The sequence below is a fragment of the Microplitis demolitor genome, chromosome 10 (assembly GCF_026212275.2).
Source record: "Microplitis demolitor isolate Queensland-Clemson2020A chromosome 10, iyMicDemo2.1a, whole genome shotgun sequence".
Lineage (NCBI taxonomy): Eukaryota > Metazoa > Arthropoda > Insecta > Hymenoptera > Braconidae > Microplitis > Microplitis demolitor.
Genome location: NC_068554.1, coordinates 6,930,229 through 6,953,786, shown reverse-complemented (window position 1 = coordinate 6,953,786; position 23,558 = coordinate 6,930,229). Strand labels below are relative to the sequence as shown.

Here is a 23,558-nt window from a genome sequence, read left to right as displayed (position 1 = left end):
TTAAATCTAGACAATCATTTTTTATTATAACAATTAATTATTAATATTTTATATTTAATTAATTTTGTTAATTAATTGATTTATTTTTTATGTAAACTATATAAATTTATAATTATTGCGGTGCTTGGATTTTTGTATTAAATGAGCGTAAAATAATTATGTTATATATAAAAAAAATTATTTTAATAAAATAAAACTGTGATAATTATGAAAGAATGAGTTTATCAATAATTAATATTTTTTATTTAGTCTGAAAAAATATTTTTAGAGTAATATTGACTATTTAATTTTATAGTTACATTAATTAACGTTTTTGTTTAAAATAATTAAAGTACAGCAGATGGGGATTAAGATTAAAAATAATAATTTAAATACTTATTTTTGAAAATTATATAATTCATAAATAATATTTATTACATAATAATGCTTAAAATATACTAGGCATTGTATAGTTTTTTTTTTTGTTTAGTCTTTTACATATCTAATCTAATACGTACATAAATTATTACAAATAATCAGATTAATTAAACTTTTCCACTTAACTTTGCAGCCTCAAGACAATTTTTATCATTCAATTTAATTTTAATTGTTTGTTTATTTAATTTTGATTAATTTTAGTAACAAATATATGCATTTTTTTAAATTAATAAATTTTAAAAATATATAAAAATTGTATATTTGTATAAATATTGAAGCAGTATCAATTTCAACGGCTCATAAAATATCAATCCGTCAATTAGTTTATTTCTTTTAATTGTCAACATATTTAATAAATTTGCATTTGTAGATAATAATTTTTTTTTTATATTTATATATCGATATAAAAATTCAAAGGCGAGGCTAAAGGGAAAGTGGACAATTTTTTTTATTTCTCAATTCAAAAAATGTGGAATTTTTTTTTCTTTTTTTTTATCAAATTTTAATTATATTTGATAATATTTTTAAAAAATTTATTAATAATTTAGCTGTGGGCAATGGGAATTAATTTTTCACCGGCACCGAGGGCTGGAAGTGGAGCCTCAACAGTCAAGACACCGTCTTTACTAAGTGATGATTTAATAGTCTCGGGATTTGTTCCTTTTGGTAATAAAAATTCACGATTGTATTCCCTGTATACTGATTTACTTTCTGTTTTCTCTTCATGTTTTGCGTGGACCTAAAAATAGAAAAAAAATATTTATTTATTACTTTTATCTTTAGTCGTGTAATTATTTAAATGCAAGTATGGAATTCAGGATAACAAAGGAAATGATTATAATGATAAAGTAAAAATTATTGAGACAAGTTCGCGTGATCCAAATCATGTCACAGCTGATTTATTAATATAACGTTGGTGTAATCTGATCAGACGTGACCTATATGCGCATCTGTCTAATCCAACATTATCTTAACTATTTATTTCTATTAAATGTAAAAAATTTTATAAATTAAATTTATTTTTATTAATTAATTATTTTAACTTTTTATTTAATATTAAAATTTTTTTTCATTTTATAAGCATTTTTTTACCGAAGAAAATTATGTTAAAAATTTTAATAGCTGGACTATCGACCAGTGGCTAGTCTTGCGTGCTATGACTCACTCAATATATTTTAAAAGTACATATTAAAAAATTCAACGAATTTTAAGAGTAGGTCAGTAGACGTTTAACGTTAAAAAAAATTAAAAATATTCTACATTATTATTGATGATCCTGAAATTAGAAGAGAATTAAAAATTTTCAGATTTTTTTTCACTAAATGAATTACAAAAAAATATATAATCTAGAAATATGCACATTTAGGAAATTAAAAAAACTATAGGTGCAATTATTTGAAATTTTTTTTTTTTATAATTCATTGTTTTCAAAAAAATTCAAAAATTATCAGACGTCGGCTAACTTCAGTATCATTAATTATTAACAATATTTTTAAAATATTCATTTCACATTTAAAACTAAATAATAAGTATATAAAATTTATAGATTAAAAAATAACTTTTTTATTTTTTTTCAGACCATTAGTCTGTTAATTCACTGCCTGCTATAAAGAATGTTTTAACAGCTGGTAATTTTGTTCATCTGATCAGAAAACACGAAAAAATAATGCAAATTTAAAATAATAACGTACAATGTATATATATATATATATATATATATATATATATATATATATATATATATATATATATATATATATATGTTTGAATAATTTTTTTAAAAAAATATTTAAAGAAATTGAAAATAATTTTTAATCTCAAAATAAAATTTTTGAAAATTAAGTAGTTCATAAAGTAATTGAGCTCATATTTATATAATTAAGGCCAAGACAAATATATGTGGGTGGAAATAAGACACTTTAAGTTAAATGTCAATTTTATTTAATCTCAACCTCATTAATTTTTTTTATTAAATACTTTTTAAATTCGCAACTATTGCTTAAGAAAAGGAATTAAATAATTAACTAAATTAAAACTCAAATGTATTCATGTATATTAGAGTATTTAAGCATAGTGACAATCGATATATTATTAGTGACAAAAATAAAAGTCTTGCGACCCTGACTGTGTACCGAAAGACCTCACTGACAGTCAACCGAGTCAAAGTGTCACTCTCTCTTCCTCGATCTTATTTTTATTACTAAATAAAACAAGTATAACTAAACTTGTACATGTGCTTAAGCAACAAATCGTGCCGTAAATTTTTCACAAGCCTCAATCTACCAACTCTCTCATCACGTTCTCGTTAAAGGTCACATTACCACGTGAATATAATACTCTAAATGATTACTCCTTGTTCTTCTTATTCTACATCACTTCTTCCTTGACTAAAACTTTTATTTTTACATGACAATAACTTAAAAAAAAAAATTATAATGGCCATAGATGACCTCTGAACTAAAGATTAAATAGTATTGTCATGCATAACAATTGTCTTTATAAAAAAAATAAAAATCTCGTGCCACACCTTGTCAATATCAACTATGAACATTAAATAAAGTGCATTATGTAAGCTAATGACTTAATCTTCACTCTGTTTATTTATCAATTTTCAATATTTTTATATTTATCTTTAAATTAATACTTTAATTTATAATTTATAACTTGATACTTTTTATGTTATCTATACGAGAGACTTAATTTCCGTAAAGTATCGATTTATTCGTAGCATGGGGTCGTAAAAAAGAGCTACGGGCACGATGCGTGTGGTGGGTTTTTATTTGTCTAGTCAATGTAATTCTATAACTATCCAGCAACCTAGTAACTGTTGACTTTAATCTAGACCACTGAGTGCAAGTGAGAGAAAATAAGTTGTTTATTGTTTTAAAATATATTCTTTTTACTTTTACTTTGTAATTTAAAGTAGGTTGTAGATCGTCTTACTTGTTGCGTAAAGCTTAATTTTTTTTTTTTTTTTTTATTAAATTTATTTGGGAGTTGCAGGAAAAAAAATATCTATAAATACAAGAGTGAATTCAGGGTTGACGATAAAAATTAAACCTTGATGACAATCCACTTATCGACCGTGAGTTTCGATCTTTTTAAGGTCTGATTGCATGTGACCCGAAGACCTTGACCAAAATTAAAAAAAAAAATAACTTTACAACCAAGACTTTTATGGAAATTTATATTTAATTGTCATTAACGTTGTAAAAGTATAAATAATACGATTGGTTTCGTATTTTTGATATATATATATATATATATATATATATATATATATATATATATATATATATATATATATATATATATATATATATATATATATATATATGCAAAAAAAAAGGAATTATAAAAATTAATAATTGATAACTAAAAATTTCGAATGTGGTCACAATTTAATATAATTTCAAACAGCAATTTTGTAGTTTTATAGAATAAATTATAATAATCTTAATTTAAATATTGAAATTTAAAGTTTATATGTAAATAAATAATGTTACAAGTAATAGATATTACTGTTTGATAGATAAAAAAATGAAATTATAATAATTTAACGTCTCTCCTTCAACATTCGCTGTTTGGAACATTAAAGTTTATAGTAAAAAAGTAAAAAAATATTCAGTATGATAAATAAAATTTTCAATGTCGAGCAATTGATTTTATTATATAATTATTATTTTCTTCAAATTGTAGAAAGTATATCTTAAGCGCATCAGTTTTTATAGTTTGAAACAATAAAATTTTACTTGTGTTTATTGGCTTCAATGTATGTGAAAGAATTAATCTAAAGTATTACTGATGCGACTACATATACATGGCAAGAAGAAGTATTCTATCATTTTAAACAAGAAAATTTAAAGATCAAGAGTGACTATTTTTTTTTTTTTATATCAATATATTTTAGAGAATCACTCTTATACTTTTCGCTTTCAATATTATATTTTTTATGAATTATTTTCTTTGATGCGGGTTTATTGTTCAAACAATAAAAATGATTGAAAATCCGAATAAAATTTATCATTTATTTTTTTGCGTGTATATATAATTTAATCTTTTAGTAGAAAGTACATTGACCTGAATTCCCTTCGAAATAACGGTAAACTCAGATATATTTTTTTATATATTTAATGTAACTATCGTGACTGAAGGTGTCATTATAACTGACTTAGTAACTTCTTAAACACCTACACACTTGTTGATTCTGATGTGCAATACAATAAATAAAATCTACAGAGCAATTAATTATTTTTAAAATCGAAATTTTGGTGTTTTAATTTCACTTGATAAAAAATTATAAATTTTTTTTAAATTTGAGGGTGAAATAAAAAATAAGTTTGATATACATTACAGCAATGGTATTTACAGTACTGTAACCAAGGCGAGTAAATTATATTTTTAGAATAAACTATTTTAGTTCGGCGCTATACTGATGTTAAGATTCTCTCTCTTTACTTGGCACCTACTAGTCGGCGAGGCTTTAAATTTAAATTTAATACAAACAAAAAATAAATAAATTATTTTTTTATATAATTATTTTTAAAATACTTTTGAAAAAAAATTCAATGTAATGCAAAATTATTAAAAAAAATTTTTTTTTGATTGTTTACAAAGTGAAGTAGTAATTTATGTTATGTAACCGTACTAAATATTTTTGCCAAGTAAATTGTGCAATATTATAATTTTTATCTTTACGCGTTATTTATTACAAGTGAAAAAAATTTTAAAAGCAACGTGATTGGTTTATTTAATGAAGTCTTAAAAACAAATGATAAATTTTAATTATTTTTCAATGAATTTTATTATAGAATATTTTGAAGCTTATCAATTACTTGAAGTTAATAACGAGTTCACTTCAGTCAGAAACATAAAATATAAATTAACTTATTTATATACTTTATTTTTACGTAGATTTAAATCCTCGTCATAAATATGAAAATTAAAATTTATTAATTAAATTTTTAAAGAAATATTACAGAAAAATATTGATAAATTTTGCAATTTTATATTATTTTTATATAAAAATTTATAAAGAATTTAAAACAAATTATACAAATAGCAGTATATATGAAAAAAGCGGGAAAAAAAACGAATATTCTCAGTAAAGAAACGAAAATTCCTATCAGTAGACGCCTTGATAAATTTTGATAAAAGTTTATCAGAATTGATCAGAAATTAGATAGTATAAGAAAGTTTGTACTTTTTGTAAGAATATATAGAATTCTTTAAATGAAATTTACTAAAATATTTTTCATTTAATTATTAGAAGTCATACATTTATTGGTCGAGTTATCCCAGTTAGGTAGAACATATATATTTAAATACACAGAAAAAAAGGATTTCTTGGCGCAAGAAATATTTTACATTATGGGAAAAAAATTTTCGATACAAGAAATTTTTTCTCGCCCCAAGAAAAGTTTTGCATTATAATTTGAAAACGAAAATTTTCTGGGGGTATGTAAAAATCTTTTTAAAACGACTTAAATTGTTTGTCCCTGAGAAATCCTTTTTGTCTGTATAGTTATAATGTATCATTAAAATTTTGTTTTAATTATTTGAAAAATTTATATTCATGTAAAATTAATAAATTTCCATGACAATTTTAAAAATTTTTAGTAGTCACAAAATTTTATCAATGAATTTTTTTTATTATTTTCATATAGTTCCCGTACTTGCAAACAGATTTAAATTCAAATAAATTTGCGGAGTTACCGAAATTAAAATTAAAAATTAACTTTTCAACATTGATACTAAAGTAAATTTACTTAAAACTCGAAACTTATTTTATTTATAATAATATTTTGCAGACAGATTTGTCATATTATATGAACTGTGAATACTTTGATGTAATGTAGGACAATGGATTTGGATAAATTCCAAATAATTCAACAAGTACATACCAAAAGCTTGTTGTCAACAGTTTTGACAACAATTTCCTCGGGTGTGTATTGAGATACGTCAAATCTCAATTTCAACATTTTGTTATCACCCTCGTCTTGGATAAGTGGGCTGTTGAGACCGTCCAACCAGGTACGTGAGTCATGCTGAGGGCTCAGTGAGCTGTTATGTTGAGTACTCTGCTGTGAGGTTGTACTAAAAAAAAAAAAAAACAAATTAATAAAAAAAATTAATTTTGTATAAATTTAATAGAATATATTTTTATTTTGTTTTATTTTCAACATAAAATAATGAGTAGTGCGATGATCATTCAGTGACGATCTAAAATTTCTAGTTATGATCAATAATATTTATTATAAATATGCTTTGATAAATATATATATAGCGAAATTATAATTAGGCTGCTAATGATGCTTGATTTTTTCTTAACGACCCAGTGATAAAATACGATTGAGCTAAAGCCTAATGTTTTATTTTATCTTTTTTTTTATTAATTACTTTTAAATACTGTCCTGATAAGTAACTCAATAACATTCTTATGTAACTATTTAATCGATATACATAATGATTAATTAGTATTATTAATTAACAGCAAAGCTTTTGCTCACTCAGACATACTAAAATAAATAAATAATGTCTTAATAATTAAATCATAAAAGAATAGCGTGCGTTAGTGACGAATGAAAGCTGTAATAAAAATAAAATTTAGCAGGAACTAAAGTCTAGATGATCTACGTCTAGTGTTTCTTGCGAGTGTCGATAACATTGATGTACAATAAAAATATATATAAAATTTTTTATTGCTGTGGTTTGTTGATGGTTTATTAAGTGTCACCTGGTGAAAGCCTTGTCGAACGCGGAACGCTTTGACGGCGCGGCAGGATGTTCAACTTTGTCCCAACCCTCCGTCTTTGAGGTTGTTGAGGTGCGATGTTCACTGGTGCTTGTATGGTGTCGGCTGGCATATACATATTTTCATAATATGATATTATTTTTGTTAGTTTACCATCCAAAATAGCCAAAATGCCAATAGCATTAACTTATTAATATTATTAAACATTCATTATTGTTTAAAAAAAAAAAAAATGTTTGGTTACAAGACAAGTTATATTTTATTTTTTTTCGTTAATCCAATTAAATTCAGCATTGAATTTTTTACGTCATCGCACAGAAAAAAATAATTTCTTGGCGCAATAATTTTTTTTTTATTATAAATTGAATACAAAAATGTTTTTGAGACAAAAAAAAATTTTTTCTTGCTCTGAGAAAATTCATTCTCGCTCTAAGAAAATTTTTATTCTCAATTCATAATACAAAAAATTTCTTGGGATGGGAAAAAATTTTCTTGAGGCAAGTAAAAAATTATTGTGTCAAGAAATCCTTTTTTTCTGTATGTATATTTTTTTAAAAAAATATTTCTTTAATAAGCTTGAATTTCAAAATAAAATTACAGTCATTATAGTTTTAAAGTTTAGATAGCCGGAAGCTTTGTCTGTCAACTGGATAAAGGTAAGTGATCCCGATGTGAGGTCATGAGTCATGAGAATCGAATAAAGTTTAAAAAAAATTATTTTTTTAAATATCGTCCTAATTTGAAATAAATTATTACAGATTTAAGAAATAAACAAAATGACAATGCGTTAAAATGCATTTTAAAAAAAGTTATTTTGTAAATCACGCTACCTTACGTGCTTCATTCTTATTTATTTCCTACCGTTCACATTCGAGACATCGCAATAATTTATATACAAATATAAAAAAAATAGCTTTGTAAATTAAAACTACATGAATTATTTTTTGTTAAACAATTACTGTCATTGTACTAAAAATCTAGTGTCTGACACTGACAATTAAAATACGTATTTAATGTACGAGGCCACGGTAATTAAATAAAATTTTAATTGAAGAGTAAGAAACTTTTTTTTATCAAATTAATTTATTCTAGAGGATTTCATTTACTCATTGAAATTGTTTATAAGAAACGAGTTTTTTTTTTGTAAATCCATCTTAGATCCACCTGTGCAGGAAGTCAGTAAGAGTAAAATAGTACCGGAAGTGGTATAATGCTTTGAGTGGATGGATGAATGGATGGATGCTTTCACGCGCTGTCGATTTGCTCGTTTAGTTAGAGTAGCAATTCAACAAAAAGATTAAGATACATGTTGAATAATAATAACAAACTAATTTATTCATAATTAAAGTACCAGTTGAAAAGTTTAAAAAATTTTCTCATTGCGTAAAAAAATAATTTTCTGTGTTTTAGTTTTTTTTCAACTTAAATTAAACACTTATTTTATTATTTTCATGCAGAAATTTTAATTAATACTTGAAGGAAGTTTGTTATTTTTAGTTTTAAAAATCGTTAAGTGTCTAAAATTTATAATTGCGTATCATCTTTGATATGCAAACTTCAAAAGTTAATAAGGTCATACAAAGTACACGTGGGCGGTTGATTGATTACCTTTCTTGTAGTAACGCTACATCAATTTCCGCCTGTCAACTTTTTTTTTCTACGCCCTTTATTCTCACATATACCTGGCTGTAGTTATACATTCTCACACTTTTTAAAGTTAACTTTATCTCAACTCATGCTACACTAATTACGGGAATGATAGTTGACAAAAAAAAAAATAAAAATGAAGATTTTTAAATTAAATGTAGGAAAGAATCAATTAAAAATTTTTCTAATAAAAATAAATAAATAAATATGTAAACACAAGGTTGCGTAATTAAATTACATACCGGTATCGTATCACCGTTTTGTGACGTGGTGGATACAATGTTTCATCTAGCATCATCATTGTGTTATAATGATTTTTTTTTTTAATTTTTTTACGCGTTTTAAGGTGTTAAATTCTATTTATTTACTTCTTCGCGCGCAAACCTTACAAATAAAAAAAAAAAAAAAAAAAAAAAATGCAACTTATGTCAGACGTTTGAACACGGCGGTGTTTTAAAAACGACTGCGCAAAAAGGTACATGATCAAAACATGCAACATAAATGTCAAATAGTGGGGAAGGATATTTTAACTATTTTTATTAATGATAAAATACGTTTACATTTGTCAACTTTATTTATTTATTTTTTTTTTAAATAAATAAAAAAAAATTATCTGTGTAAAAATACAAGATGCGCTATATAAATTACGTCTTGAAGGTCTCAGTACCTATAAATTTTTTTTTTATTACAAAGTCGATAAAATTCGAGGCCGTCTTCACAAAATTTATTTTTCCATAAATTAATAAATATAATAGGAAATAAAATAAAATTTACAATAGAAAGAAAAATTTACTATTGGATATAAAAATAAAATTTTGACCTTTAGTAAAAAAATTTAAGGGCTTTATAGAATAGGGTGTATTCTAAAGTTTAGTCACTAATACTAAGGATTTAAGTACTTTGGGGGTTCAACATAAATTTCAAATTTAAATGCCGACTTTCCGAAGAACTGTCAAAAGTAATTTTAAAAAAAACTACTAGGTATAGTAAACTAAAAAAAAAAAATATTTTTCAAACTTAAAGTGTGTTCTGGACTGTACGCATATACAATCCAGCTGTCGGCATTTCGACCGGTGTGACTGAATCTCTAAAAATAGCGCGTCCATAAATATAATAATGCAATGCAATGACTAAATAATTAACCACTGCATTACAAACAACTAGTAATTTAACTAACTAATCAATCAATTAATTTATTAATCCAATTATATTACGTCAGTTTTATTTTAAAAAGCTTTTAAAATAGCCGGTACTTAAAATACATTCATGACAAGTACAAAAGTACATTTATATATTTAAATATGCATCACGGACCCTTAATGTTTTTCAATTGTAAAGATCCTTCTTACGATATACCTTTTTTTGATACATATCAAATGAGTTTCGCCTCCGCTCAATGTTATTCATAGCCCGTCTCTACGTACTTTCATACCTTTATTTAATGTTTTTTTTTATTTTTATTCTCTGCCAAAGGCCTTCTATTTAATTTAACTTCCGGACCTGAGTCATTTTGATAACTCGCCAGAATATTTTCAATTGTCAAATTTATTTTTCTTACATATCATTAACGTCATTTAATTATTATTACTCATATGAAACTAAGATCTAATGACCTATTTTTAAAATTCAAATTTTAAAATAAATTTTATTACTCCATTTACTAAAATTTTATAATTATTATCGTTATTGTAAAAATTAATATTATTTTTATTGCACTACAAATTTTTAAAAATAAAAAAAAATTCAAACTCCGAAATTTTTTTTCAAAAATTCAAAATGAGTTGTAAAAAAAAATGATATTATTAATGGATTTTTAACCGTGAAATTTTAAATTTATAAATTGTTTTTAATAATAAAAAGTTTGAATTAAATGCCGGTAAAAAAAAAGTTTCATAATAAAAATAAATAAACAATTGATGTTTAAAAAAAATAATAATAATTACCTAGATGTAGTCTTGAAAAAGTTATTACTCTCACGATTCATAAGTTCGCTTCTGAATCTCGACATCTCGTCCTCCATTTTTCTCATCTCAGCATCAAATCGCTCGCGTATATTTGAGAATTCGCTATCAATGACGCTAAAGTCGCCGAGTTTGATAGGAATGTTGCGCTTAGTACCACTGTCAGCCATTATTATTCAAATTTAAGAATTAATAAATTTAAAAAAATTTTTTATTTTTATTCCAAAACCACGACGGCACTTAAGTTTATTTATTTTCACACACAGTTTTATTAATTTACTGTTGCGTTGATTTCAAATCACTGAAAATAAATCTGTAACTGGTAGTAAAAAAACAAACGGTGATGCTTAGTCGAACTCAGATCCAAAAGTGAGCGGCGCATATCACCTACTACTCCTTAAATAGCAACGCGAGATCATACGTGGGTACGTGGGTGTTCGGTGTGATTCGTCGTGACTCGGTTTCATTCGGTAGACATGGGATGTATAAAACTTAACTTTGATTTTTTTTTCTGTATCAAGAGCATTCTTTCAATGGGAGTTTAATTCTTTAACGATACAAAAGTTAATTATTTTAATTACGATCTCATAAACTTTTTCATTAAATTATTTAAATTTTTTATCTTAAACGTCCACTTAAACTTTATACCCATGTACTTTTAGTGTATGGGAAATTTAGATAAACATTTAAGGAATTTTTTTATTTTTCTATGTTATTATATATACTTGTATATATATATATAATCAATGCCACGCTCTACATACGATTTTGTAATGATGACTAATCCGATGGAATTCAAATAGAAAACTAATTCCATTTTTATAAATTACATACATGAGATAATACTTATTTATACAATTAAAAATAATTTTCCTAATTTGATACTTACAAACATTCTACGCATGATTCATCGCACTTAACGTTATTCTATTTTTAAAACAAATATTTTGGAGCAATTTTTTTTCTCGAAATTTTGAGATATTAAAAAATTTTTTTTTCCATTGCAATAAATTTTGACTAAAATGCATGAAATAAATAATTAGTTTTAAAAATAAGATACAAAGTACATGATGATCAACTCTCGCAAGTAAGCATGTCATTAGCGCACGACTGCTAAATAATAATACAAGGTCATAATATCTTTATAAGCCGGTCGTCTACTTTAACTTAAACGTAAAATAAAACCCATTTTACTCAAACTTTACTCTTACAAAGAGAAAAAAAATTAATCATCTACAGGCATCGTGCCCACCTGAAATAAAAGTATGATTTTATCTGTTACATATTTTAAGTAGGCGTCTTCAATGCCGAGGTCACTATAATTTTTATTTATTTATTTTTCATCTATATATAAATGTATATGTTTATTTATAAAATATAAAAACAATCAGAATATTAATAATAATTATTTTCGAGAAAGATCGAGAAAATAAGCGTTGGCATATGCTGATTCTTCATGTGTAATGTATCTCGGAATAAACACGTGACGATACAAGCATATTAACTCACATCAGTGAGAAGCTGTGATGCGCCTCTATTTTGCATCATAATATACTTATATATACTAGTTCGTATACAAACCCAATACAAGTTAAGGCTCCTCCGCAATTTGTGTGACTATGTAATACAGATATGAGGTGTCATGCTATTTTAAATCACTTCTATAATTTTTATTTTTCGTCTGCCCAAATAATTTCAATGAGATGACGTATCACTGATAATTTTAAACTTCTCAATTTAATAAATTAGTTTCTCGGTAACTAATTATTGTTTGATTCATAGAACTTGACTATTAATTTAATTAAAGAAACATAAATAAGAGAGAATTATACTTATGTATAAAATTAATAACATTAGAATTTAATTACAATAAATGTGATGCAATAAAATAATTTAATTATTTATAATGATTAACGATGATGCATTGACTAATTTATATATGTATATATATAAAGGTATGTTTGGGAATCAATTGGTAATTCATTAAACAAAATCAACTTGAGTTGATGGACTTAAAAAGGTAAAGTTGTCATGTACTTTGCAACAAAAGTGTGTCAATGCCAGTGAAAGATTCACGATCGATTCAATTTATAATATATATGTATAATACATTATATATGTATGTATATGTTTTTATAAGCAAAAGACCCGATCTATATTTCTTAAGTTACATCCTCGTAATGTTATTAATGTATTTAATATTTTATTTTTACGTTTTTTGTGTGTATTGACTTATTTCTCTTGCGTGGGAGAACTTGTATGTATCATGACGTCATTGTTCAGGGAAGACAACAAATCGATATAGAACTGGCGTCACAAAACTCTTACAAGACTCCTTAGATGGTAAATTAGATACGGTAAATTTTTTTTTGTTTTTTTTTTTTTTTATCTATAAAATAAATATGATCACATTTTTTTTTATAATTATGCAGTTTGATCCGCTTACAAACACTGTAAAAAATCGGGAGTAAATACGGATTTTATTTCAATCTGAATTAACTCCGTCACTCAAAGTTTCGGAGTTCCGGAGTTTGAAAAAAAAATCACTCCGCGTACGGAGTACACAGGGAATTCTTTTTTCAGTGAAACAATTTCGGAGCAATGTGAATTTCATTCCAATTATGTTTATGATAAAAATAAACCCCTCCCCTGGAGTGGATTTCATTCCCAGAGGATTAAATAAATAAAAAATCATCAACTCCATATTTACTCCGCGTTAGAAATAGATTATTTAGCGATGATTTCTTAAACTAGACGAAAATATGATACTATTTAGTGGATTTATATACAAAATTTATAACTAATATGTCCAGTGCTGGAAGTATTAATTTTTTTTTTCATTGGTTCAATGAAAAAATAATGTCTCTTATTCATAATTATAATAATTAATATTTTCAATGAACCACTAATGTAAATCGATTCATATTTTTCGACTCTTGCACTTTTTTCAACTTTTTTTATTGTTATTAAGTCTGCGAAATTTTATCCGCAAACATTAAAAAATTTTATTTATGCTTAATATCGATCATTTTTATTTAATAAATAACAATAATTGATGTCGATTTTATTTTAAATTTAACGTAATAAATAAAATAATATTTTCAAATAACTTTTTTTATTAACTTTTAATCAATTATTTAGTAATTAATTATGTTAAATAATTTAGTCAGCAGTACAATCGTCTTCTTCTGATATTTCAAAAATAAAATAAAGGATCAAAGCTCCCGTAGTGTCTGGGGTATCTAATTGATAATTTAATAGATAATTACCACAAGGCATTTTTTGACTAAACGTCAGCAGAAACGGATTAATATTTTTTGGCGTCGAAAATTTCGAACCCTTGAACAAAAAATAATTTAAATTATAGCAGAAATAATAAATGATGAACAAATAAGATAATAAGATAATTAAATTACTTCAGTTATAGGACAACTCGAGTCATCTAAAATAGCAGATTTTAAAATTTTTAATAAATTATCTTCTATTGATCTCTTGGTATGTGATTCACAAATATCCTTCATATTCTCACCAGCAGTATTATCCGTAGAATCGTAAACATTATTTTTATCATTTTTTAATGATACTTTAGCCTGTTAAATAAAAGTTATATCGCGTTACTAATTTAAAACGGACTTATTTTTTTATACGCCCTTTTGGCTTTAGGAAACTTTCTTTTCTTTCATTACCAATTATTTTGTAGACTTATTTTATTGCTAATCTTTTTTTTTTCAAATTTTCAGCTTTAAAATAAGCTCACAATATCATCAGTAATTAAAAAAAAAATTATCCGTCCTTTTGGTTTTAAATTTAGTGACTAAAACCAAAAGGGCGTATAAAAATATGTCCCTTTAAAATTAGTGACGCGATATTTGTAAGAATAATTTTCTAAACTTCCCACTAAAGAAAGTATCAAAAAAACAACAAAAAAAAAAAAAACAAGATGTTATTGGTTTCGGTCCGATTTTTAAAAACCGACTCTTGAACAAAGCTCCAATATTTGAGGTCCTAAGAAGCAATTTTGCCTAATTTTCAAATTATTTCCAAGTGTATGTACGTACGTATGTATGTAAGTATTCTATCTTTTGAATGGATTAACCGATTTTGGTTTTAGATGCGGCATTCGAAGCAGATTATCAATTCCTAAATTCTGTGAAAAATTGAGCTTGATAAATACAGTATATTTCCTGTTATTCCAAAAATCAAATTTTTAAAGAAATTTTTTTTTCGGATAAGTTTTGTTGTGGTCTATAAATTGATTTTTAAATTTAATCAGCTTTAAAACTCTCAAACATGAATCAAATATTGTAATGCGTAAACATAGAAATTAGATCATTTATTCAAGAAATATCGTCAACGAAAAAATTTCAAAAAAGTGTTTTTTTTTTTTTAAATACCGTCAAAATTGTTGAACTGATTGATTCTAAAAATTTGTAAGCATTAGAGATTGAAAGACTGCTTTAGATATTGCATTGTACATCGTAGTCGGCTGATTACTTCTAAAGATATTAGCGAAAGAAAATTAAAAAAATAACAGTTATCTTGATTTTTTAAATGAATTTTGATTTTTTGAATTTTCGTAGTTCAAAGAAGAACGTAACTTTTTCGGTCTCAAGAAGCTCAAAAACAGCAGGAAGTTTCGGAACATTCGCAAGGTCAACCGTTTTCCAGATTTTTTTTACCGCTTTAATGTTTTTCATACTCACTATTTTAAGTGGACTTTCATCATTAACTTCTTTAATAAATGCAATATATTCATATGAATTTTTGTTATCATTATCTGGTCCGGCTGTAAAATATTCATTTTCTTTTATGGTCATAACAGTTCTATTCAAATTTATCTTGTAAACAATTTTAGGTTTTTCTGGTTCATTTGCTGAGTCATGGCTTTTATCAACGCAATTTACTCCAGGCATCTGATGAATAATTTTTTTATTTAAATATATTACATATTTGTCATCGGTAGTAATAATATTAATGTTGTAAAATATGTATTAGTTTATATTTTTATATAAAAGCAAATACTATTATATCGCCATCTCCGTATCCCTCAAACTCTCCATATCCACCAGGTCCACTTTTAGCACGATGTATTGCCAAATCGTCATAAATATAATTTTTTTGCTTCTCGAATAAATCTTGATAACAACTACATGATGGTAAATAAGCATCATTAAATAATGCTCCTTGTCGTGCATTCGTGAATCCAATACCACCATAAATAATTTTTCCGAGACCACAAGGTGAATCTGGATCCTCCGAAATACCAATTCCAGTATTTTCGTCATTGTCATCCTCTGGAACTCCCTAAATTAAAAATTATTAAGCTGTTATGGTGAATCCTAATATCAGTTTTTTTTTTATTAATTATTTGCTTACTTACCGAGGTACCTAATATTCCAGTATAGATTAAAACAAAAATAATGGACCACATTTTATATAAAATAAAATATTGAAGTAACGGAAAATAAAAAAATTTAAAAGTTATAAAAAATATTAAACTTGTCTAATGGTCAATAGACAACTCGTTCAACTTGATACTTTATCAGTTTGCAATTATGTGTAATTAAAGTAATTATATTTGTTGTGCATTTATAGCGCTAACTTTACGTGACGTACTAACACGCTATCGTGCATTAGCTAAGATAATGAAAAATTTATAAAAATATATTTTACTCATTTTTATTTATTTAAACATTCTTAGCTCAAAATCAGCGATTCAAACGAGTCATTCAAATATTTTTAACTGAGAATTAATTAGTTATTCTATTTAGAAAGAAATTAATTTTTAAATTTTAATTCATTACACTTCGAAATTTATTTGAGCATTTGTCCGAAAAATTTTATTATATTCCAGAGCATTTCAAACTGAACACAATTGAAACCCGATAGCGAGCAATTGTACATAATAAGCGTGAAAGCGTTGTGTCATTTACGATCACCATTAATCGTCTATAAGTATACACGGAAAAAAATAAATGTTGCTGCAACAGGGCAAGTCTTGTAGCTTCAATAGAACTGTCCTGTAGCTGCTGCACACTTGATTTTGTGACATCTACAAGATAAGACTTTGAGGCTATTTTTCGACCTATCGATAAGTCACCAAAATGTTGACAAAGCGATCAAAAATTTATATCACCTAAAAAATATCTGCTTAAAAGATTTGACACAAGTAACGACAAAAATTAAATTACAGGATGGAAAAACGAAGAAAAATTTCCTATGACTCCTAGGATCAACATCTGTATGTCATATTTTTATAAAAAAAGCTTGGTTTTACTCTGATAGCCACTTTAACCGGTTGTACAAACTTGATCCTAAAAGCTAGTTTGTACAAATCGTATGAAAAGTAAAAAATTGTTAGATTTCAGACTTTCATACATATGGCTAGGTGCGATGATACAACAATGATGCCAATTGATATAGAACGATGTAAACTGTATGATTTTTTTTAATATAATATAAAGATACTGTAAAACCATATTGTGAAGGAGTTCGTATGTTTAAATTATAAATTTATTTAGAACGATTATGGTGAAAAATCCGTAAGCAATTGTAAGAATTATAGTATGGTTCAAAAAGTTTATGTCAATCACTTTTGAAAAGCCAGGAGTTGACGGAACAGTTGACATGTAAGAAAAATTAGCTATAAATATGATCCCATTGAAAATGAAACAAGTTTGAATCAATGACAGTTTGGCGCGTAGTGTTTGAGACGCATAGCTAGTCGTCGAGATTGATAGTTTGTTCTTTGCACAGTTAGAACGAAAGTGTGTAGGTATCTGAAGTCTCCTTAGTGTTTATCTCTCGAATAAGTACCAACCGTCGTGGTTGTATTTTGCTGACGATAAAGTAATTTTCAAATGATAAATTAAAGATAGAAAGAGACCCTGGTAGCCAAGTTGGCCGCAACTTGACGACAACCTATTGCCGCAACCTGTCGATAATTTTCAACTCGTGTAACTCTTGCCTAAAAAAGTTGACTACAAGTTGCTCAGAAACTTGGCGAAAGGTTGCGGCAGTAGATTGTTGACAAGTTACTTTAATTGAGCTGTAAAATTTATGTACTTTACTGATAAAATTGTTAAATGAATACCCTGATAAGAAGGGACCACTGGATAAGGCTCGGACCAGGCATTGGCCAGTCGTCATGCCAAAGTTCCGAGCCTTGGCTAAACATCGGGCCAAAGATTGGCCCAGGCTTAGGATGATAACTATGTCGCCAAGCCTTGGCAAACAAAAAAACCAGGCTTGGGCCAAGACTTAGGAAACAAAAAATCAAGCCTCGGCCAAACCTTGGGAAGCAAAAAATCTGAAGCTCGCCCAATGCTCGATCTAAAATATTATTATTTAAATTAATAAATATAATTAAAAAAAAGTTTGATCACATTTTTATCGGCATTACATCGTAGTGTAGTTAATTAATTTCTGAATTAATGGGAAATAACGAATAAAATTATTTGGGCGCTACCGGGGTTCGAACTAAGATCCTTCTGTTTACTAGGCCGGGACGGTATTCACTGAGCTAAATCTGATGTCCAGATAATTATGATTTTTTTGCTTGTTAAATTATTTAAATACAATTTAATTCAAAAATATTAGATCGTAAAGATAAGGTAACATGTAGTTTTCTTTAATGAACTTAAATACTCAATAGACAATTTTAAGTTTATTAAAGAAAACTACATGTCACCTCATCTTTACGATCTAATATTTTTGAATTAAATTGTATTTAAATAATTTAACAAGCAAAAAAATCATAATTATCTGGACATCAGATTTAGCTCAGTGAATACCGTCTCGGCCTAGTAAACAGAAGGATCTTAGTTCGAACCCCGGTAGCCCCCAAATAATTTTATTCGTTATTTCCCATTAATTCAGAAATTAGTTAACTACACTACGATGTAATGCCGATAAAAATGTGATCAAACTTTTTTTTAATTTTATTTATTAATTTAAATAATAATATTTTAGATCGAGCATTGGGCGAGCATAGATTTTTTGCTTCCCGAGGTTTGGCCGAGGCTTGATTTTTTGTTTCCCAAGCTTTGGCCAAGGCTCGATTTTTCGTTTCCTAAGGCTTGGCCCAAGCCTGGTTTTTTGTTTGCCAAGGCTTGGAGACATAGTTATCATCCCAGGCCTGGGCCAATTCTTGGCCCGATGTTTAGCCAAGGCTCGGAACTCTGTCATGACGACTGGCCAATGCCTGGTCCGAGCCTTATTCAGTGGTCCCTTCCTACCAGGGAAGTTAAAAATCATTCCACACCTTAGATGATTAAAGTCATAATACATATTCATATTTAAGAAAATAAAGACTCTGAATTCTAAAAATATATATTCACAATTTTGGTTTAAAAATGTGCTATAGTGATGATTAAATTTAGAATTAAATGAGTTGTATTGCCGAGTAAGTCTACCTTAAGTATTATATCACATTAATAATGGAAAAAAAACATTTAATAATATGTGTTTATTCCTTCGTTCAAATCCAAGATAAACTACTGTACTCAAAAAATCTTTTTGGGTTCTTGATTTCAGATGATATGCGCGAAACAATCATGAGTTACCCTGCCTACCGCATGGAGACTTTTTTTTTAGGTGACTCGTCTCTCCCCACTACCATTGGCTTATTTTTCAATATTTTTTTATGAAAATTTAGCAGAATATTCTTGAAATGATGCTTAATAATATCCCAAGCTTTAAGAATTTTAATAAAAAAGGTACTCTGAAAAAAAAATTACAATAATATGCTTTTTTTTTATATCTCATACTCTTTTCCCCCCTGAAAAGCCGAGTGTCCAATGATTGATAAAATTGAGATTTATTTTATCGACTTCTTTAAGGCATTCTTTTCTTGACACCACTTGTATTTCCTACGATTAGTGATACGGAATGACCGTCATTTTGAGTTTTGGTCACAAGACGGTCCACTGACGGACCTAAATGACGAGCCTGTTCTATTGCGAAGTGACCGTCACAAATTTTCCGGCCAGAGTCCGTCATTTCGGACCGTCAAAAATTTTTTTGTCACAAATTTGGTGAGTCGCATCTAGCTAGATGATTTGTGACCGTCATTAAATTTTCGGTCACAAATTTGGGCTTGGTCATGAATTTGGTCAGTCGCAACTAGCTCGATGATTAGACGCAATCTTTTTTGCAAATGATTGAGAAATTTAGCTTCCCTTCGTATTCTTATCTCGTGGTATTGTTAAGAAAATGGAGGTTTCAAAATTTGAAATTGTCTAAAAGTTAGAAAGGTGTTTGTAAGATATCGCCACAATTGTGACGACCCGTCATTTTATGAACGGTCCGCTGACGGTCTTGTGACCATGACATGACGGTCAAAAAATGACCTGACGGTCAACCTCATATCACTACCTACAATGAACGTGCAATGTTGAATTCTGTAAAATCAGACTCTGTAGGATCGACTCCGACCCATTTTCATTACTTAACTTTTGTTGGTACCACGGTACTAATTCACTTTTAACTGTTGCCCAACTCTAAATTATTGTGGTGTACACGTGACAACTGACATATTGCAGGCTAATTTTGTTAGTCAACAATTGCTTTTTTTTAAATTAAAATTTTCAATCACTGATTAAGTAAGTATTCGTATATAAATTTGATTTCTATGGAATTTATTTTTTTCATTACTTAAAATTTTATTTATACGTAATTTTTTTTTTTTAAACCACGTCCACAAAAAAATGTAAATAATATTTAAATTAATTATTTATCAATTTTATTGTAATTAATTAAATTCTATTGATGATTACAGATGATGGAATAAACAAATTTAAATAAACAATAAGAAGTAGTTTAGTGTAATTACAAAATGAAAATGAATAAACCTCAGCAAAGTATGTCAATTTCAAATTTAAATTAAATGAACTATCTAATAAAAATTTAATAAAATTAATTTTTATTATTTCAGATGCTAATCAAACATTAAAATACATTAGTTTGATAACTTTAACCCTACAAAATGCATTGGTGGGTCTCAGTATGCGTTACGCTCGTATAAGACCCGGAGATATGTTTCTGTCGTCTACTGGTGATTTATTTTAATTATTTATCAAAAGTTTAAGTCATCTAATGATCGTACTAATAAATTTTATTAAATTTTTTTAGCTGTTGTAATGGCAGAAGTTGTTAAATGTATCACCTGTCTTGTCTTAGTGTACCTCGAGGAGGGTAGTTTTTCAAAATTTTTAAATTCTTTGCATACAACAATTGTTAAACAACCACTAGATACCTTAAAAGTTTGTGTTCCTTCGGTTGTTTATTTAATACAAAACAATTTGTTGTATGTATCAGCATCTAATTTGGATGCTGCTACTTATCAGGTAATTTTTAAATATTATTAACAAAAAAAAAAACAGTAATCACTAATCATACTGTATTTTTTTTTATGTTCTGTAGATACATTATTTTAATATTTTTGTTTAATTGTTTCTGTAAAATTTTATTTAAATATCGAAATAGTTAGCATTGAAAAAAATTATTGGAGACTATTAATATCTTCCTTTTATTTAAAAATTTTGACAAAATTAAAAATATATATTTTTATACAAAATAATAAATAATAGAGATTCAATAATTTCCAATTTAAAACTTCATTTGCGGTACTTTTAATTGTTTAAAATATTTAATATTTTATTTCCGATTTTCATTCATATTTTAATAAAAAATTAATGCCTCATGATTTTTTGTTAAATAATTCGAATAAAATTCTTCGAAAAATTTAAAATATTAAATTTTATCATTTTTAATGAAATTAGAAATAACTTTCGATTAAAAGTAGATTAATTTCGACTCTATTATTATAAAATCATTAAATTATTCAATCACTTGACTAGTTAGAAAAAAAAAATATTTATTGAATTGGAATTTTTGCTTTTTTTTAATTTTCACAAATAATTTTTAGTATCGCCAATAGTTTGGCTGCCCAATTTTGAAGCACAGAAATTGACAAAAATACAATTTTTGAAATATATATTGAATCATGTTCGCAAGACTTTATCGAAGCTAAAAATACTCAAAAATCGATTTTGAAAAATTTTTCTCTTACTGTTTTTTGAAATTGGACAGCCGAATTACGCGGCGATAAAACAACCTCAACAAAATAACAGATGGATATAATTATAAATCTAAATTAGCGATGAAATTATATAAACAATTTTTTTTTTTAAATTTTGAAATTCTTTAGATTCGATAACGATACTCACATATATTACCTAAAAAATTAGTAAAATATATTTTTTTACGGTTATTTTGTCTTCTGTCTAAATATTATAGAACTTTATTTCATCGTCCGTAGATGCGATTAACAAAAAAATATAAAATATTTTTTTTTGCCCAAAAATAGATAAATTAAAACCTGACAATTACAAAACAATAATAATTTTTAAATAAAATTTGTTACAGGTAACGTATCAATTAAAAATATTAACGACAGCATTTTTTGCTGTAGTAATTTTACGACGTTCATTATTGAAAATCCAATGGGGCGCATTAATATTGTTATTAATAGGCGTAGTCCTAGTGCAATTAGCCCAAGATGGAACGTCACGTGTACCATCAGGAATCGTACAAAATCATTTGCTCGGATTCGCAGCTGCACTAGGCTCGTGTTTCCTATCAGGGTTTGCGGGAATTTACTTTGAGAAGATTCTCAAAGGCTCTGACATATCAGTATGGATGAGAAACGTCCAGTTGAGTTTACTGTCAGTACCTTTTGGTCTAATGAGCTGTTACGTGACCGATGGTGATTTGATAAACAAACAAGGATTTTTCTTTGGCTACGACTCGTTTATCTGTTATTTAGTATTATTACAAGCTGGTGGTGGTCTGATTGTCGCACTTGTTGTCAAACATGCTGACAATATTCTAAAAGGCTTCGCGACTTCTTTAGCAATAATATTATCCTGTATTGCGTCTATTTATCTATTTGACTTTAAATTAACGTTTCAATTTACTTTGGGTGTCGTCTTTGTTATTTGCTCGATTTTTATGTACAGTCACCAGCCCAAAGTTGAGAACAAAACTGCCGATAAACACACCTTACTTGAGAAAATATAATTTATTTATAATTTCATGGAGAAATTATTGAAAAGTTTATGAAAGTATAATTGTTGTTAATTAAATACAAAAGAGAATAAATAATAAAATATCAATCGCCGAATATTTATAAGTATTGTAATAAATATTTCTATTGTTTATATCAATAGGGTTTAAAGTCGAGATTGTGAGTATTTTTGTACAAATAAATAATAAGTATTCAAGTTTTAAACAAAAGAAAAATGAAGAAAATAACAATTGAGATAATGAATTATGATATAGAGGGATATTAGTTTATTTTTAGAATTATTTAAATGTATGATCAAAATATACGATGGCATTTATTTATATTATTGAGATATTGTACTTTATTATTATTTATTATTATTATTATGTGATTTATTTTATTTAATTGATAATAAATATTTAAATATAAAAAAAATTTATTTGTCTTTAAAATTATTTAGGAGTTAATTGTTGTATATCTCACACTTCATTTGGTAGGCGTTTACTTGACATGGTGGCTACATTTCTGGAAAACCTGTAAATGTCAGAGAATTATAAATATACTGAAAAAATGAGGGACAAGTAATGGAATTTCGTCACAAAGCTGGAAAATTTTTTTTCTTTTAATTTTTCCCGCTGAATGAGTGCTGCCTAGCGCGTAATTTTTTCAAAGTAGATGTGCGCGCGCTTCAACTGTACCTTTCTCGTATTAT

At 26.6% G+C, this 23,558-nt stretch overlaps 3 protein-coding genes across 5 annotated transcripts; 1 reads left to right on the top strand and 2 right to left on the bottom strand.

The window, feature by feature from the left end:
• Positions 1-453: 453 nt before the first annotated feature.
• On the bottom strand, positions 454-11,169 carry LOC103570516 (alpha-crystallin B chain). 3 transcript variants are annotated; one of them, XM_014444857.2, is made up of 4 exons: positions 9,061-9,202; positions 7,154-7,276; positions 6,321-6,513; positions 454-1,156 (listed from the first exon to the last, which is right to left on the bottom strand). In XM_014444857.2, the coding sequence occupies exons 1-4, from the start codon at positions 9,117-9,119 to the stop codon at positions 962-964; spliced, it is 570 nt and encodes a 189-aa protein (XP_014300343.1). In that variant the 5' UTR covers positions 9,120-9,202; the 3' UTR covers positions 454-961. The 3 variants fall into 3 exon arrangements, with proteins under 3 accessions (XP_014300343.1, XP_014300344.1, XP_014300342.1); XM_014444858.2 differs by lacking the exon at positions 9,061-9,202 and adding an exon at positions 10,762-11,169 and having other exon boundaries at positions 457-1,156; XM_014444856.2 differs by lacking the exons at positions 7,154-7,276; positions 9,061-9,202 and adding an exon at positions 10,762-11,168 and having other exon boundaries at positions 465-1,156.
• A 2,772-nt stretch (positions 11,170-13,941) lies between these two features.
• LOC103570514 (uncharacterized) lies at positions 13,942-16,243 on the bottom strand. The gene is made up of 5 exons (XM_008548283.1): positions 16,160-16,243; positions 15,802-16,083; positions 15,483-15,692; positions 14,196-14,369; positions 13,942-14,118 (listed from the first exon to the last, which is right to left on the bottom strand). The coding sequence occupies exons 1-5, from the start codon at positions 16,208-16,210 to the stop codon at positions 13,942-13,944; spliced, it is 894 nt and encodes a 297-aa protein (XP_008546505.1). The 5' UTR covers positions 16,211-16,243.
• A 3,744-nt stretch (positions 16,244-19,987) lies between these two features.
• LOC103570497 (UDP-galactose translocator) lies at positions 19,988-23,210 on the top strand. Its single transcript, XM_008548264.2, has 5 exons — positions 19,988-20,381; positions 20,558-20,639; positions 20,714-20,833; positions 20,911-21,125; positions 22,207-23,210. Exons 2-5 carry the CDS (start codon positions 20,615-20,617, stop codon positions 22,858-22,860), a joined length of 1,014 nt encoding a protein of 337 aa, XP_008546486.1. The 5' UTR covers positions 19,988-20,381; positions 20,558-20,614; the 3' UTR covers positions 22,861-23,210.
• Positions 23,211-23,558: the final 348 nt, after the last annotated feature.